The sequence below is a fragment of the Podarcis pityusensis genome (assembly GCF_964106645.2).
Source record: "Podarcis pityusensis genome assembly, chromosome: 16".
Lineage (NCBI taxonomy): Eukaryota > Metazoa > Chordata > Lepidosauria > Squamata > Lacertidae > Podarcis > Podarcis pityusensis.
Genome location: NC_138041.1, coordinates 34,758,850 through 34,777,303, shown reverse-complemented (window position 1 = coordinate 34,777,303; position 18,454 = coordinate 34,758,850). Strand labels below are relative to the sequence as shown.

Sequence of the window (18,454 nt, the reverse complement as noted above, 5' to 3'; positions counted from 1 at the left end):
AACTGAGAAAATTTTGGGGAAATGTTAAATTTAGAAGTGTTCGAGCTATGTAGGGTGGATTGCTCACTGGGAGCCAGGGAAAGCATGATCTTTGAGAATAACATCTGAAACAATTGTCTATGGGGGAGGAATCCACTCAGTCTACTTTTTGCAGCAGATTGGCTTGATTTCATGTTCCTGAACTTGTTTGCAGATTAAAATAAAACCATTTATGCAGCTCTCCCATTTTTGCAGTGTAGTTTTGGTCCCATAACTGCATATAAATCTTTTACATTTTGCACATAAATGCATATGTAAATACATATCGTATTTTTTTAAAAATGTGCTTTTAAGGAGAAAATTGCCTTGAAATGCATTGAAAAATGTGTGCTTAAATAAATGTTTTAATCTGTTTCTCTCCCCCCACCCAGGGTAACAGCACAAGAAGTCCCATGCAATGAACGTACCCCTGCCCCTCATGACAACAAGACACAGAGATCAAACAAATATATCGCACCACAAGTGAATGTGCATTGCCTGAGTTTGCATGTTGGCCACTCACTGCTTCTACAGGGGCAACGATTGTGGCCCCTCATGCTCCAGTGTCACCCCTGGCAGCCAGAGCACATTCACTTACTGGCCATTGGTGGGGGAATTCCCCTTGGCCGGCGTGATTGAGGGGCTGTCTTCCCACCAAAGAGGGCAGCTTCCAACAGGCCAATCAGAGGCTCTGCTTGGAAGGAGTTCCTCGCTGACTGGCTGAGCATAATAGGTAGCTACCTTCTATTGAGTCAGACCCATCGTTCTACCTATCTTGGAATATCTGGCCATCAACTGGCTCAGTATAGTCTATTCCAGACATGTCCAACCAGTCAACCACAATCTACAGGTAGATCCCCAGATGATCGTGGTCGATCGCTTCTAACAGCCCAATCAGAGGCCCTGCTTGGAAGGAGTGCCTTGCTGAATGGCTGGGCATAATAGGTCATCAACTGGCTCAGTATAGTCTATTCCAGACATGTCCAACTGGTCAACCGCGATCTACAGGTGGTTGATCGTGGTCGATCAGCCTCCCACTCCCCTTGCTCTGTGTCATGTGGGCAGTCGATTGGCGTCTGCTGCTGGCGATTGGGGATGCGATAGTTGGCGTTAGGGCTGCATGTGTTTCTAAGTGACATATTGTTTGGTGAGCAAGTTAGGGCATCTCCCCTTAAAATAAGCTCAACAACTCTGGGCAATCCACCCACCCCACACACGCTCCTCCTCTCTCCAATGACAATGGGTAGATCACTGCCAGTTTTTTTTATACTGGGAATAGATCACAGCCTCTTGGGAGTTGGACGTGCCTGGTCTATTCCAATTGGATGCAGTTCTTGGGGGTTTCAGCCAAGGGCCATCTTCAGCCTTACCTGGAGATGCTGAAGGTTGATCCTGGGACCTTGAGCATGTAAAGCAGATTCTGTTCCGCTGAGCATTCCAATGCAAGCTAGTCCCTTGGGTTGACTTTGGAGCATTCCAATGCAAGCCAGTCCCTTCTGTTGACCCATGGTAGACTCCAGTGTGTCCTGGTTATCCTTTTGTTTACATGTCTTCTTTCTTTCCTTTCAGACTGCTCCCCAGTACAGCCAAGTCATGAACGAAAGCAACCAAGTGAACTTTTACTGTGCCTTTTTGGATTACAGGTGTGTGACGTAGTTCTGTATTTGATCAGAGGACTGAGTCCTTTAAATAAAAAAAAAATGGCTACAGTACCAGAGAATTACTTTGCCCCACCCTCCCCTCCATGTTAGGTTCATGGGAACAGTCAAAACAATGAAATCATGGGCAATAAAATGAAGACGGATTACTTGCCCCATTACTAAACTAAGTAAGGGGATTTCTTACTCACATCTGGATTTTAAAAAAGGGAAGCTGGAACACATTTCTGAACGATAAAGCCCACCACATGGATTAGAATGCTAATCACCCTTTGGAACAGTTCTCCAGCATCCGTTCCCACATTGAGATTGAAATTCAGGACAAAACTGATCATGTATTCAGAAGGCCAGCCTTTGTTGTTCAAGGGAAGCTGTGCAAGTTACATCTCCCCCCCAGCCTAAAGAAAGTTCTTTTAGCTTGATTTACAAGTTATCCCCTTCCTGTGAATTTTTTCCTCCTTTCAGTGCCACTCAGAATGTAGCATGGTGGCTAAAATTTTAAATCATTGTAGCCCTGTGACCTGCTAGTAAAGAGTGGGCAATAAATTAGATGGGCATGATGACAATTATGATAATACAGGATAACAGAGCAACAAATGATGGAAGTCTCCAGTTTGAATAACATCTCTGCTATGATAATTTTATTCTGTTTATTATTTTTAAAGCCAGTTTTATTGCTATTTTAATTGAATATGTTACACCAGCTTATGTAAACTGCTTAGATACAGTATATTTGATAAAGCAATACAAAAATCTGGCATAATAGTAGTAGTAGTAGTAGTAGTAGTAGTAATAATAATAATAATAATAATGATAAAATAATAATTAATAAACAACCATACATGGCCTTAGGCAGGTCATTTTCAATCCATCTCAGTCTTCCCTCCTGCTGTCTGCAATATGGGGAGATAATGCAATTTGTTTAATAAGGTTGTTGTAAGCAGGAGCAGAGGAAGGGGGGGTCCGGTGGGGGCGGGTCACCCCAGGTGTCACCACTGAGGGGGGTGCAAAATGCCGGGCGGCACTCACTATGGAGCCTGCAGTGTGCCCGAGCCACGCATCTCTCCTGGGAGTGACACGGTGGCATGGGCGCCCGCAGGCTCCCCGCTGCCCCAAACGGTCCGCCCACTGCCTCCCCCTCAGCTGTAGGGCAGCTGAGTGGGAGGAGGCAGGCAGATTCCTCAGAGGCCCTGTGGAGCATCCTGCCCTGGATGGACCCGCCCCTGGGTGCAGGGCACGCGCGCCACCCCAGATGCCCAATCGGCTTGCTCCGCCACTGGTTGTAAGTAAGGGTTGCAGTTACATAATGTAGGTGTAGCACTTTGCATAACTGAAAGCTTGATACAACAGGAAGTATTATTATTATCATTGTCACATTTCCCTGGAGTGTATCTTGGCCGGACTGGCTCCAAATCTGAGGTGTTCAGGCCTTCCCAAAAGGCTTACCTGGCTGTGGTTGCAGCACTCCAAGCTACTGCTGGGTTACCCTTTACATTTCCCACAGTGCCCCAGAAAGCTGCAAGGTAAGCGTAGTCACCTCACCCCATATGTGTCTACTCAACCACTTAGATCTGTGGAGCAGGCACTTTTACAAGTGCCACAAGATGTTCGTTCTACACTTGGAAGAAACCGTTCTTCCACTGTGGCAACACCTACACTTTGGAACTCCACATCTATTGATATTAGGCAGGTGCCTTCTCTACATTGTTTTCAGTGCCTGCTAAAAACTTTTTTGGTTCCAGCCTACCCAGGCATGTGATTTTAGACCATAATTTTGACCCTTGATATGGTTGGTCATTTAAAAAGGATGATCTTATATTTTCCAATGTAACTTGTTTTAACAGTGGTTGTGGTTGTTGTTGTTGTTGTTGATGCTGTTGTTAGTAATTTTAATTTAATATTTTAGACTGTCTGTTGAAAACTGCTTAGAGGTCTTTTGTTTTAGTAAGTGGTATATTAATTTTGTTAAACAAATAAATGGTGGGAAATTGAAAGGGTGGCCAACCAGCTGCCTCTCACAGCTTGTGGGGGATAAGGCTGTGTCCCACCCCTTACTGCTGGAGGCAGTATTCCTCTCAGTGCCAATTCCTAGGTTCTTTTGGCCAGTCATTCAGCAGCTGATTGCATTACACCCAGAGAGCAATCCTTCAACAACAGTGGTGCACAATTAGTTCAATTGTTAATTTGCATATTCAGTCCTCAGCAAAGAGTAACGTATGTGTGCCATTAGCATAGCATATGGTGGATGCTGAGCTTTGTTTTGCAATGCTTTAAGGGGGCTGATTTACAAAATCAAGAAAGCTTTCTTTTTACCCCAAAGTTTGGGGTAAGAGGCAAGCCCAAGAGGCTCAGTGGTTTAGACCAGGCATAGGCAAACTCTGGCCCTCCAGATGTTTTGGAACTACAACTCCCAGCATCCCTGACCACTGGTCCTGTTAGCTAGGGATGATGGGAGTTGTAGTCCCAAAACATCTGGAGGGCAGGAGTTTGCCTATGCCTGGTTTAGACCACAGCGCCTAGCAGTTCAAAAGCACACCCGTGCAAGTAGATAAACAGACACCACAGCAGTGGGAAGACAAATGGCATTTCCATGCACTCTGGCTTCCATCACGGTGTCCCTTTGCGCCAGAAGTGGTTTAGTCATGCTGGCCACATGAACCGGAAACCTGTCTGCGGACAAACACCGGCTCCCTCGGCCTGAAAAGCGAGATGAGCGCCACAACCCCATAGTCGCCTTTGACTGGACTTAACCATCCAGGAGTCCTTTACCTTTTTAACTAATTAGAAGCACATTGCCTCTGACAGTGGAGGCAGAACATGACCAGCGTGGCTAGCAGCCAACGAGCCACTGATATTCTTATACTACACAAATTATGAGGCAAATGTGTCAACCAGTCAGCTTAGATATCTTTTAAATTCAGATTATCTGTCCTTTGGACACACTAGGATCCTGGGGGGTGGGGCGTGGAATCCTTGCTGTGCTGCAATAACAGGTTTAGGTTGCCAATGAACACACACACTGTTCTGTCCTTCTGGGGTTGGTCCCCCCTTTTTTTCTTTTGGGGCAGTTTTAATGATGGAAAGTTACCCTGGGATGCTTTGCCTTTCTTTCCTCGGAGAGCTCTGCAGGGGCCGATCTCTTCCAATTTAAAAAGCTCGTTTCCTTTTGAAACTTCAGCAGTGAGCTCACCTGCATATTTATGACAGACTCCTGTTGTGCTCACTTTATGAGGCAACTTTTGATAGAGGTGTATAAAATTATGCATGGTTTGGAGAAAGTGGATAGGAGAAGTATCCCCCCCCCCTGCACTTTCTCATAATACTAGGGCATATCCAATGAATGTTTGACGACTCATGACAGACAGTAAGAAGTACTTCTTTACACAGGAGGGACGCGGGTGGCGCTGTGGTCTAAACCACAGAGCCTAGGGCTTGCCGCTCGGAAGGTCGGTGGTTTGAATCCTTGCGACGGGGTGAGCTCCCGTTGCTCGGTCCCTGCTCCTACCAACCTAGCAGTTTGAAAGCACAACAAAGTGAAAGTAGATAAATAGGTACCGCTCTGGCAGGAAGGTAAACGGCGTTTCTGTGCGCTGCTCTGGTTCGCCAGAAGTGGCTTAGTCATGCTGGCCACATGACCTGGAAGCTGTACACTGGCTCCCTTGGCCAATAAAGCGAGATGAGCGCCGCAACCCCAGAGTCATCCACGACTGGACCTAATGGTCAGGGGTCCCTTTACCTTTACTTTACACAGGAAATAGTTGAACTATGTAATTGGCTTCATGAGAAGTGGTGATGGCCACTCACTTAGATGGCTTTAAAAGAGGATCAGGCAGTTTCATGGAGGGCAAGGCTATCAGTGGCTACCGGTCACAATGGCCTACCTCTGTTATTGGAGACAGGGAACCTCTGAATAACAGTCGCCAGAAATCACAAGTGGGGAGAGCGCTGTTGCACTCTGGTTCTGCTTGCCATGGGCATCTGGTTAGCTAATGTGAGAACAGAGTGTTAGTCTCTAGATGGGTCCTTGGCCCGATCCACCAGGATTATTATTTTTTATGAAACACATGTTCTGGGCTGTATCCATTGTTAGTCTTCTTCTGAACAGACCTGTTGAAATTAATGAACATGACTAACTTGGGTCCATTAAATACAATGGGTCTACTTATCGTAGTTGGATGCAAGCTTCTCTTTCTTTTTGGTTTGGGTAAAGAATCAAATGTGCACCAAACTTTAGGCAGCTGGCATTTACAAAACAATTTATTACAATTTTGCCTTATAATCGAATGAGATTTATGGATGTAAATCCATATGGATGTAAATCCATAAAGGCGAGGAGATGTACACCAGTGTATATTAGCTGCTCCAAGACTGTAGAATGAAGGCAAGGATAGAGTGGGAAAGGCTGGGCATTACTGTGCAACTGCAATTACACTAGAATGCAATTGCTGTAGCAGCTTTGTGGAGTTGCAACTGCTGTAGGATGATCTCACCTGAAAAATGCATAGCTTCCCTTTCTTCATGGGCTTTAGAAGGGGTTGCAAAACTCACATCTTTTCCAATGGGCTGGCTTGTCCATGAGTTTTCTTGCTGGAACGCCATTTTATCTTCTGTGTTTTGTTTTATATTGTGTTTTAATCCAGTGTTCTTCAACCTTGAATCCCCAGATGTTGTTGGACAGCAGATCCCATCACCCATGACTTTTGGCTAAGCCGGGTGGGGATTATTGTAGTTACAGTGGTGCCTCGCAAGACGAAAAGAATCCGTTCCGCGAGTCTCTTCGTCTTGCGGGTTTTTTCGTCTTGCGAAGCAAGCCCATTAGCGGTTTAGCGGATTAGCGCTACAGTATTAGCGGCTTAGCGGGCTTAGCGGATCAGCTGATAAGCGGCTTAACGATAAGCTGTTAAGCGGCTTAAAGATCAGCTGATAAGCGGCTTAACGATCAGCTGATAAGCGGCTTAGCATCAGCTGTTAAGCGGCTTAGCCATCAGCTGATAAGCGGTTTAGCGGCTTGGGAAAAAGGGGGGGAAAAGGAAAAAAAACCCGCAAGAACTCGCAAGACATTTTCGTCTTGCGAAGCAAGCACATAGGAAATTCGTTTTGCGAAGCACCTCCAAAAGCACCACCCTTTCGTCTAGCGGGTTTTCCGTCTTGCGAGGCATTCGTCTTGCGGGGCACCACTGTATAGCCCAACAACATCTGTGAATGCAAGATTGAAGAGCACTGTTTTCAAACTGCTTGTATGCAGGGGAAGGGAGAACTTTAGAAGCTATCTTATACTATCTATTGGCCCATCAAACATAGTACTATCTATACTGACTGGTGGAAGCTCTTAAAGGCTTCAGACACGGTTTCCCCCTGGTCCTCATTGGAGGTGTGAAGCATTGACAGAAAGACCCTTTGTGTGCAAAACATGCGCTAAATAGCTCATCCCCTTACTGTTTGTGATAGCCTTTCAAACTACTCTTTTTAGAAAGCTATTGGATCCCACCAGTACGCTTTTTCTGAAATTAGGAGGGGTCAAGAGGTGTCGTGTGAGGATTTCATTATATCTCTTCCTCACCCATGCGTCATAATTCAAGCAGTGGTGGGTGGTGCTGTGGTCTAAACCACGGAGCTTCTTGGGCTTGCTGATCAGAAGGTCAGCAGTTCAAATCCCCATGACGGGGTGAGCTCCTGTTGCTCTGTTCCAGCTCCTGCCAACTTAGCAGTTTGAAAGCCTACCAGGGTGAGTAGATAAATAGGTACCGCTGAGGTGGGAAGGTAAACGGCATTTCCATGTGCTCTGGTTTCCGTCACGGTGTTCTGTTGTGCCAGAAGCAGTTTAGTCCTGCTGGCCACATGACCCAGAAAGCTATGTGTGGACAAACGCTGGCTCCCTCGGCCTGAAAAGTGAGTGCTGCAACCCCATAGTCACCTTTGACTGGACTTAACAGTCCCAGGGTCCTTTACCTTTACCTTAATTCAAACAGTGGTTTAGACACTTAGATTAGATTTTATAAGTGATCTCAAACCTTGGAAAGGCAGTGCAGAAACATTTTAAAGAAAATAACATGGACACCTATTCTTATGCACTTTGTAGCAACGGAAGTGGTGTTTGGTCTAATGAAGGCTGCGTGCGTGATAAAGGAGATTCCAACTATTCGGTCTGTTTGTGTAACCATCTCACAAACTTTGCCATTTTGATGCAAGTTGTACCACTCAAGGTAAGGATTTTCTTTTTCCCTTAGACAATTTATATGAAACATTGTGTGTGTGTGTGTGTGTGTGTGTGTGTGTGTGTGTGTTTTAAAACATTTTGCTATTGAATCTTTGTTTACATTGTATGGCTCCTATTGAAATTTGGTTGGTCCTTCCACACCCTGAAGTTCAAGGTCTGTTTGCAGGGGTGGAAACATGTAAAATAAATAAATCAAACAAATAAATTGTGGCACTTTAAAAGACTAAGAAATTTATTGTGACATAATAGATAGTCTTTGCTGTTTTGCAAGAAGAGACTGACACCCTCCCCCCTGGAAATAAATATAAAAGAATATACAGAATATTTCCTCCCAATGTTCAGTTTATCTAGGAAAAATAATGTTAGACTTCTGCCACATGAACAAATTATTGAGAGATAATAGGCATACATTGTGTTTGTGACTTTTTGAATGCTTTCACACGTGGAAAGGAACCCACCTTGAATGAAGAAAGCTAGCACACCAGGGTGAAGGCTCTATTTAACCCTGATGCACTGTTCCTACAAACAGTGAGCTTTTTTACTCAGGGGATGATTCAGAACTGCAATTCCCAATCTACCACCTGAGTTGGTCCAGTTCATAATTCTACCTCCTCTTCCTGCTTAATGCGACATGAATTTTTGCAGTGGAGATGTGATTCTTCCCATGTTGGTGGTAGGCTTGACCTAATCTCATGAGGTTGATGTTGAGTGGCATTGTTAGATGGGAAGACCTCTGGTTCAACAAGGAAAATAATTGGCCACACCGACTCCAAGGGTTAGTAGGTTATGCAAGAGCCTGAGATGAAATATTTCAACATTGTGCAACCAAGACAACTGGGAATCCAACTCCTGGTGTTGCTTGCCAAAGACCTTGAAGCTGATTGGACTCATTAAGGAGGACGACAGTTACAATTAACAGGGAAAGCTGCAAGCGTGAGTAGAAATATTTCCCCTCCCCGCCAGGGACCATAAAATACTGGTTTTGCATTTGACTTCTTTCTCGTTGTGCGTGTTTCTCTCCACAGACAGTTCCAGCCCAGTGCATCTCCACTGCCAATGTTTGCATAGTTCCCCAAATTTGTTTTACTCAGGGGGTGGTATTGTGTTTTTTATTATTATTGCAAACACAGCCCCCACAGTGATGAATCTTCCATCCCTTCTTTAAGACACTGGCCATAATACTATAAACATGGATTTACAGCAGGCATAGGCAAACTCGGCCCTCCAGATGTTTTGGGACTACAACTCCCATCATCCCTAGCTAACAGGACCAGTGGTCAGGTATGATGGGAGTTGTAGTCCCAAAAACATCTGGAGGGCCGAGTTTGCATATGCCTGATTCACAGCCATGAGCCACAGGGCTGGCTCTATTATTAGGCAGAGTGAGATGGGCGTCTCAGGTGGCTGACACAGGGAGTGGTAGCAAAGCACTTTAGGACAGAGCTGTATGTGCCGCGAAGCCTGCCATAAACCTCCGCTGGCCTGGTGTTTTCAGCTGCAGTGGAGGGTGCTGTTTAGGGTGCTAAATGGTGGGGAATGATGGGAGTTGTATTCCAGCAACATCTGGAGGGCCACAGGTTCCCCATCTCTGATTTAGAAGATCACTAAAGGTGCTTCCTCAGTGGCTAGAACATATTGCTGAAGTGAGTGGTGGCTGGCCTAGTAGACACATCTACCAGGCACTGGGGCAAAGGGTATCAGGGTTCTGTTGCCTGTATATTGGTAGACAGCTCCTTAAATCCCAGCTAGCAGGCCAGTGTGCCAGTTATAAGTCAGTTTGAGGTCACGAGGTTCCCAATTCAGGTCGCTGAGTGCGCGCACACGCGCGCGCACACACACACACGTACATTGCCTGGAAGCTGGTCTGACGTGCTCCAAGAAGTGTACTCATAGCAAATCAAGCAGTGGTGCAATAAATATGCTTGTGACTTGTGAGCCCTGCACTCAGGAAAGCAGGAGTGGGGACACTGCCGAGGCCAGTGGTGACGCAATGAGCGGAAGCCAACAGGAGGTGGCACCAGAACCAATGACAAGGCAGAGCCAACTAATTCTAGCTTTGACCCCATCTTCCTCCCTGCCATACCCTCCAAGGGCAACTGGGACTAATTCGGATGGAGCTGGCAGGCTGTGTCGCCCCTGGTAAAGGTAAAGAGACCCCTGACCATTAGGTCCAGTCGTGCCCGACTCTGGGGTTGCGGCGCTCATCTCGCTTTATTGGCCAAGGGAGCTGGTGTACAGCTTCCGGGTCATGTGGCCAGCATGACTAAGCCGCTTCTGGCGAACCAGAGCAGTGCATGGAAATGCAGTTTACCTTCCCACCGGAGCGGTAACTATTTATCTACTTGCACTTTGCCGTGCTTTTGAACTGCTAGGTTGGCAGGAGCAGGGACCGAGCAACTGGAGCTCACCCCGTCACGGGGATTCGAACCGCCGACCTTCTGATCAGCAAGTCCTAGGCTCTGTGGTTTAATCCACAGCGCCGCCCATGTCCCTGTCACCCCCTGGACTGGTTGTAAATAAGTAAGTTGCTGCTGGCAAAGAACAGCCTGAGCTTGGAGGGGCAAGGCACAGTCCTAATGGCCCAGCCTCCAGTTGCTTACTGGTCAAGGGCCATTTTTAGGCATCTCTTGGGAGTGATGGAAACCTATGGCTGCAATTTAACTGTTTTTAATATTGAATTTAAATTGTTGCAACCTGCCCTGGGACCTGATAGTGAAGGGCAGGTAATAAATTTAATAAATCAACAATAAAGGGTCAGAGCAAAAAGTTGGCATGGCCACCCCTTCTCTTCCCACCTCCCCCTGCTCTCTGTCCCCACTAAGCAATCCACTCAGGGAGGAAGAGATTGCTCTTGCAAGAGATCTGAACTGGTTGCTTGCAGAAGGTTTTGCATGGCTCCTCCCAGTGCTGGGTCTTGGGGTCTCAAATTTCAGTGGCATTGTGGGCGAAGCCAATGTTTGGTGCTCCCCCCAGGCCTCTCACACTCCATTCTAAATAATAGTTGTGGCGCCCCCTGTGGCTCCCTTGAGGCTCTGCAGGTGAACTGGTTGCATTCCCCTAAATCTGCCTCGGCTCCCCCTTCCATAATTCCAGCCATTTTGGCTTCCCCTCCCTCCTGCGCTCCTCCTGGGCTTCTCTCCACCTGCGTGAAATTAGTCTGGGGGCCACATGATATTAGGAGAGGGCCTTATGCATTCAGGCTGCCTGTCCCTACACTAACCACAACCACACACACACACACACACAGCCTCATAACAAGCTCAGCCTCGCTTCCCCCCTCTTCCCTCCACGCCTCGCGCAAGGCATGCTCAGTCACACAGTCAAGAAACCACAGAGAGAAAACTGCTCAGGATCCTGTGACGGATTTGTGAGTCGGTTAACCGCAGTTTTCAACTCCAGCCAGATTGAAGATATTAATACTGGAGATACTTTTTTTTTTATTGCGCCTGAGGAACGTAAGGAATGGAAAACTCAAAACAGGGCGAGCATTTCTTCATTGCTAGCTTGCTTTTACAGACTCTCCTCTCTTTGGCCAGAACTCTAGATTAAACTACCCAGTTACTCGACATTTCTTTCTTTCTTCAATGTCTTTCCAAGAAATTTTCCTAAAGGGTTTGAGCTCGTCTCACAGCGTTGGAGCAGAAGAGATCTATTTACTTATCGCAGTTTACTATTCACAATTTACCCTTACTTCTCAAAAAGGTCAGCTGGGAGGGACACTGCTATAAAAGTGTGACTACTAAATACCAGGAATAGTTATTCCTCATTCAGCGCATGGGCTAATTTATTTGTTAAAAGAATAATAATCTGTTTGCCATTTTGCATTGCTGCCTGCCAGGATTCACTGTCTGAAGAGAAATATAAAGAATGCCCAGCTTCTCCATCAAGAGGCATGCTCCATGTGATGTCTATCATGTAGTTTAGCCTTGATCGCTAGCCTCCCCCCCCACAATTGCCAGAATATGGGCCTCAATTAGGATTGAGACTATAATAGAGACCTAAGGTTAAACACTCCTTACCGCTTATGCTAGAGTTCTGATCCCGTTCAGGACTCCTGTGCTAGCAATTTGTGAAAGAAAACACATGCTTCAAGGGCAGAACGACACAGTCATCATGTGCACAGAATGCACAAACCCAATCATTACCCTGGCTAGAAGGGACTCTTGTCTGAAATCTTGAAGAGCTGCTGCCAGTCAGTGTAGACAATAATAAACTAGACAGTCCAAGGCTCTGACTCAGCGTAAGACAGCTTCTTGTGTTTCAAAACATAGAGAGGCATCTTGTACCAGGCTCAGGCAATTTGTCTGTCTAGCCCAGTATTGGTTCTCTGGCAGGGGCATTTGCGTGTCGAGACCCCGAAGCCACCCCCCTCATTGAGAAATAACACACACAAGTACACAGATATTAGGTTAATGTTGGGCAAATTTTGGCCACAACTTTATTGATTACAGAATGTGAGTGGTATTGGCTTAGGCATTGAATGGACCTGACTATATCTGACCCCTGCCCGATGCGCAAGGAGTCCAGTAAGGGGAAACTACCGGAAGGGGGAGCCCCGTCGATGCATACCAACTCGAGATCCCCCTGGTGTTCCCGTCGGGGTCGTGTTATGGCCCTAGCCCCGCCCTGGGCTTCAGACAAGATCAACACCCCCGGATTCCTTTAACGGAATACCCTTAAGCTTGGAGGGACAGGTGATGGCCACACCTCCCCTCCCCCATCACAAGGTCAAACAATGGCTAACTGCAACCCTAACAAAGTTGTGATGATTGCTACGAGGTAGGCGAAAACCAAATGGCCTGTGCCAATTTGCCAAGTGGAAAAATTCCTACCAGGCCCCTCAACGGCAACCAACCAAGGTCCATAGCAATGCCAATGACTAAAACCTGCAAATAGGGAGGGAGGGAGGGCGGGTGATTGAGGAAGCAAGCCAAAGAGGAAGCCCTCCGGCTCACGCCTCTGCTTAAATGGTCCTTGCCATGCCCCCCTGGCCAGCGGATTGGCTGGCCAGTTGCTGACGTGGCCGGGATCCCCCAGGCAACAGGGGACTAAGTCCCCCACCCCCGGAGGAGAGTGGGTGGCCACACGGTCCACCGCAACTCCTCCCCACGGGGAAGTGGAGCGGATTTCACATCATGTGTTACCTGTGGGTTTTTTTAACTGGAAATTCTGAAGATTGCCCCTGGGGCAATCTGCATGCAAGGCATGTGCTCTGCCACTGAGCTATGGGCCATGAAGTGAGAACTTCCCTCACTGGGGATTGTGTGCCTGACTCTCCAAACCTCCCACACCACCCACGGCTTCTGGCAGAGACACTAAGCGAACCTCCTCCTCAGGCCCCTCCTCCTCTATTTAAAGGCAGCATAACCAGCCACACTGGTTGCCTTGAGGTTTCTCAGCCTCGCTGGAGAGCTTCAGGACCTCAGGAAGTATCTGCATCAACCCTGTTGCCTGTGCAACAACACAAAGCCATGGAACAATAGAAGCATCCACAATAAGAACACATAGAAACAATGTCAAAACATTGTTAAAAATTCATATCCAATACATAGTGTGGGATAAAAGGCTTGTTGAAAAAGGAAGGTCTTCAACAGGCAATGGAAAGACAATAGAGGAGGCACCCGCCTAATTTATTTATTGCATTTTTACCCCAACTTTCATCCCATCCTCACTGACTCCCCACAACACTTCTGAGAGGTAGGTTAGGTTGAGAGGCAGTGTCTGGCCCATGGTCACCCAGTGAGGTTCATGGCTATGTGGGCATTTGAACCCTGGCCTCCCAAGTCCTACTAGCCACAACACCGAGAGGGAGGTCCAAAGGGTACCTGAGGCCCAATTCTTACATCATATGGAGGACATCTCCTAATAAGATGGTATCTGTGGGGTGCACTCTCCTGCAGAACACAATCTTTTATATATTCTGATCTCGAGTTGTATAGAGCTTTGCACATCTGTACCGGCACCTTGAACGTAGCTTGGGAGCTAGCTAACACCCAGTGGTTTGGTGCAAGGGGCAGCTCTGAGAGATCAGCTGAACAAGAAAACCACAGTTTGAGCTACTCCCTGAGAGCTCTTGAGCCCCTGAGCTCAAAATAGGACACGTGGTCTTGAAGAGTGCGTGGAACACCCAAGTCTCCCTAGCTTTTGCACCTACGGCCAGAACATTTTCAGTGCTTTCCCACAATCGCAAGTCTTGAAGAATGGCTATTATAAAATAAAATAAAGTCTCCAAGTCTCTGTACCAGATACCAGATTCTACAGATAGTACATAGAATTCGGTACATGCAGAACTGGAGAGGGCAAAGTGTTCTGACAGTAAATCAAAGGAACATTTACAACTCAGTGCAATTAATTTTTTTTTTTTTAAATCCCCAGCCTTAACTTTTTATATATAAAAAAGAACAGTGGTTTCCTGCTGCTTTCAGAGCTTCCCCACCTTCTAAATAAGGCAAAATCCAAGTTAAAGCACACACCCCAACTTTAACTCCACAGCTCAGTCACTTAATGTAATAGGTGTTAAAAGCATTGAAGGCTGTGTAATAAATTATTGACCATGGTGCGCACCCCCCCCCCACCCCACAGAGCTTTGCCTGAATTAATAGCTTTGAGACTATCTTGAAAGATGAGGGGTAAGTACCTTAAATCGTGTGTGTGTGTGTGTGTGTGTGTGTGTGTGTGTATGCCTTGTTTTTTTTTTGAAAGGTCCATCAGCTGGTGATAGCTGCAGAAAAATAGCTCTGGGGTGGTGATGTCAGAAATGGCTGTGTCTCTTCAGCTGCCCCATGTGGCAAATCTTTGAACTGCAGGTGCCCGCTTTTCAGCAATGGACTTCCAGGTCCTGGGCTGACTTTGGCCACCCCAGTCTGGATCTTTCTGGGCAAGAAGGAGTGATAAGAGGACTTCCTGTTCCCGGCTGAGCCTTGCTTTTAAGCAACAAGGTCTTGCTGAACACTGACACGTTCCTGTGCTCTCAGTTGTTGTTCTTCAGTTTCCACCTCTCCACCTTCATCTTGTACTTGCTCCTCAGCCCTGGCTTCAGGAGTATTTCTTGACACTGCCTCCTGGTAGGGCTGAATTTGGCAGCATCCCAAAGCAACCTGGGTGTCAAGGGCACCCAACCCCAGCCAAAGGAATGCACACGGCAGATAGTTAACTCTTCAAAGCTGACACAGTTGGTTCTACGGCTCCAAATACCCATGCACACCAGTCGAGCATCTAGGCAGTTATTCCCAGGTCTGTTGTGCTGGTCCCGGGGGGGTTACCGTGTGGCGTGGTCTGAGTCCGGTCCTGGGTCGAGGGTCTGGAGGCTGTCTGTCAAGGGCGAAGCGAGATCCAAGGCAAGGAGCCGGGCGTGGTCAGGAACTCCGGAAGAGCAGGTCAGAGTGCTGGCAGGAACAGGTTTCCAGCGATGTTGCTCCTGGGACTGGGCTGACTGGCCTTTATGTCCTCTGAGGCATAGAGCAGTCCCGGCCCACAGGTGACTCACCTCTCCTGGCCTTAAGGCGAGCACTCCTCCTGAGAGAACTTAGTTCCCTCCGCCTCTCTGCCCTGAGCCTCTGCAGCTTGGGAGAGGCTGGAGGGTTACTGGACCCAGAGGCAACCTCACCTTCCCCTGACAGGGCTGGGAGAGGAGCACCTGCAGGCAATGGGTCCTCAATCACCTCTGGAGCCAGAGTGTCTGGTGTCTGCTCCTGAGGATCCGGCACAGGTGCGGGCCCTTCAGATTCAAGCCCTTGCCCTGGCTCAGCCGGCCCTGGAGGTGGGGACTCCTGTGCAGGCTGGGATTCCTCAGATTCAGCCTCTGAATCAGATTCCCAGGCCATCACATCTGTTCTCTATGGCACAGTTGCAACAACAGGGGGCTTCTCACCCTCACCAGCTGTCCCCTGATGGTCTGTGTGCATGCAGCTGGAGACTATGCCTGCGTGGAAACTGCCTCTGCTCTTCCCACTTCAATTCTCTCCTAGTTGTGTGGTAAGGTCCCAAACCCTCCCGAGATGTTAAGTAATAAAGACACATGAGACCAGTATTTTAGGTTAATGGGCTAAAAAGGCCACAACTTTATTGGTTACAGCATGTGAGTGGTATTGGCTTAGGCATTGGAAACAAACCAACTATATCTGACTCCTGCCCATCTGCAGGAAGTCTTGGAACGATTAACCTCCAGTAGGGGGAGCCCTGCTGATGCACATCAACTAGGAACTCCCCCAGGGTCACTGCTAGGGGTCGTGGCATGGCCCTAGCCCCCCCTGTCTGGGGCTTTGGACAGAGACCACACCCCTCAGATTCCTTTAATGGAATACCCTTGAATTAGGAGGGGTAGGTGATGGTCACTACCTCCCCTCCCCTCCCCTCCATCCGAATACTCCAATGTCTAACCGCCAAACCTTACAAAGTTGTGACGATTTGCTATGAGGTAGGTGAAAAACCAAATGGCTGGGTGAAATATTCCCAGCCTTAACAGGTTTATCAAGTTTTTGAAGCATGCTAAAAAGGTATGGCGAGTCAAATAGTAGGCATTCCATTGGCAGCAGTGCAGCACAAAGGTTTGTCTCACAGCAATTCTGCCCAGCAACGAGAAATGTGCTGGACTTGCAAACAGGTCTTGCCCAGATGATAATGGCAGCCAAAAGCCAATGGTCTCTTCTTTTCCCTGGCAGATCTCTGTCAAGCCAGTCACCAAGTAGAGAGGGGAGAGCGGGCTTCCTTGATCAGGGACGTGCTGTTCTCATAGCTGTCAAATGGCTTATGCCTAAGCTGTTGGCCCAGCGGGGAAACTTTCACCTGAAGAAGGCAGTCAATGGCCTTTCTCTTTGGTATGTTGTTACGAGTGCCACCAGAACAGCTGGTGATCACATCCTTGAGCACATCAAAAGGGGACCTGCTTTTAAGGAACTGTGCCTTGGGCTCTGTAGGGGGCCTGCTATCGACCTGTTTCTCTGCAGGGTTGTTTTTTTTTTTTTAAAAAAAAAATACACTTTTGTAATGATTTCTTTTAAGATGACTCAGTCTAGTTCTGAGCTGTGATTGAACTCATGAAGTGGGAGTTTTTAGGGGGAGGGTTTTTTGTTTTTTCTTTGTTTTGAAGAAATTGATACTGAAACACTTTTTATGGTCTTGGAATTGTGATGGGAGTTGCTGTCTAAGGGGGAGGAGTCAGTTTCCTGGCCCAAACCATTGCATGCACCTATAGTAGCACTTGGGATCCTGGCATCTATTTGTGTTTGGTCTCCACGTTTTTCAGGATAGCTGGGCTTTGGAACTTACGCTGAGACCAGATCTATGAATTTCAGTTTCTATTGGTTTCAGATTTTTCCAATCTTAAATTAGGTTTTCTACATTGCTACATTGGTTTGCAATTTTTAGAAGTCCTCATGAAAATTCACCAATAGTTTTGTGCAAATATCTCCTTATATACACATTTCTGTTTTTTACCTAATAGTCACATTTTGGCAATGCATTTCCCCCTAATTTAATGCATCTGTGTGGGTTACTTTCACTAACATTAAGATGTATGCATCTTGATGCACATTTTAAACTAGCATTCAGATTTCTGAACACACTACTTACTTGCAGAACTGCATTGCAAAATTTGGAATAGTGCAAATTCTGAAGAACGGTTCTTTCAGTTCACTTTTTTGGGGGGGACAATGTGAATTAGGAATCCATCTGTCAAAAATGAGCCTTGCAGGTGGGTGAGCCAGTTCTCCGTTCGTTCTTCATGCAGAAAAAGGTTCCCTCTCACTCTGTTTTATCTAGTCTTTCCCTCAGACTTAAAATCCTAATATTGGTCTTTGTAAACTTCACTGAGAGTCTTTAATTGGCTGAAGAGTGAGATTAAAACAAGCTTTAATCAAACAAATTCCCACTGTCTCTGACCATGCTGATCTATGGTACTCTTGGCTGGATGGTTCTACTTAACAAATCATGCAGTAATCATGCGGGAATGTAACTCACTTCCACAATGATTTGATTAGGCAGAGTACAGAATCCATGGCAATGACCTATTGGGATTCTTTCCATCTGTATGTTTAGAGGAGCCCCACCTACACATTCTAGCAGTAGGTTGACTCACCAGCCCTTTATTGTTCTTTCTGTGCTTTGCACAGACCTAAGAATAAACTAGAATGTTTCAGAGCTGGCGGCTGAGCAGTTCGGCAAGGTCTCCAGCTCAACCTGCAAGGAAAAACAAATAGCTCAGGCAGAAGAGCCAGGCTAGAGACAGTAGTTATACAATGTCATCTGGGACCTTATTGGTTTCTCCAAGTCGTATGATCCCACTGGGCTTAAGGCTGCAGTAAATCTCCCAGCCATCAGCCAAGCTGTGCTATAGAGTGGCAGAAATCAGGTTAGCAACTCCTTCATGGCCATTGTGGCACAGGGTGCAAAGTGTCTGGGCCCCACCACTAGAATATCCAGTTTCAGACCACACAGACCTCATTTCCTGTTTCCTCACTTCCTGTTTCAATTTGTGGGCAGGGCCATGACACAAAGATGGGGAGTCGGTCACCTTCACAACTCTGTGTAGCAATTTCCATGGCACTATTAAGACAGTTAACAA

General features: G+C 46.9%; 1 protein-coding gene across 2 annotated transcripts in view; it reads left to right on the top strand.

The window, feature by feature from the left end:
• The window catches only part of ADGRD1 (adhesion G protein-coupled receptor D1), a 292,701-nt gene that overhangs the window by 128,784 nt on the left and 145,463 nt on the right, over positions 1 to 18,454 (top strand). For both annotated transcript variants that reach the window (XM_080985113.1, XM_080985112.1), the window contains 2 exons: positions 1,588 to 1,661; positions 7,756 to 7,879. In XM_080985113.1, the coding sequence (XP_080841239.1) occupies positions 1,588 to 1,661; positions 7,756 to 7,879 (198 nt within the window). The remainder of the gene's footprint in view (positions 1 to 1,587; positions 1,662 to 7,755; positions 7,880 to 18,454) is intronic.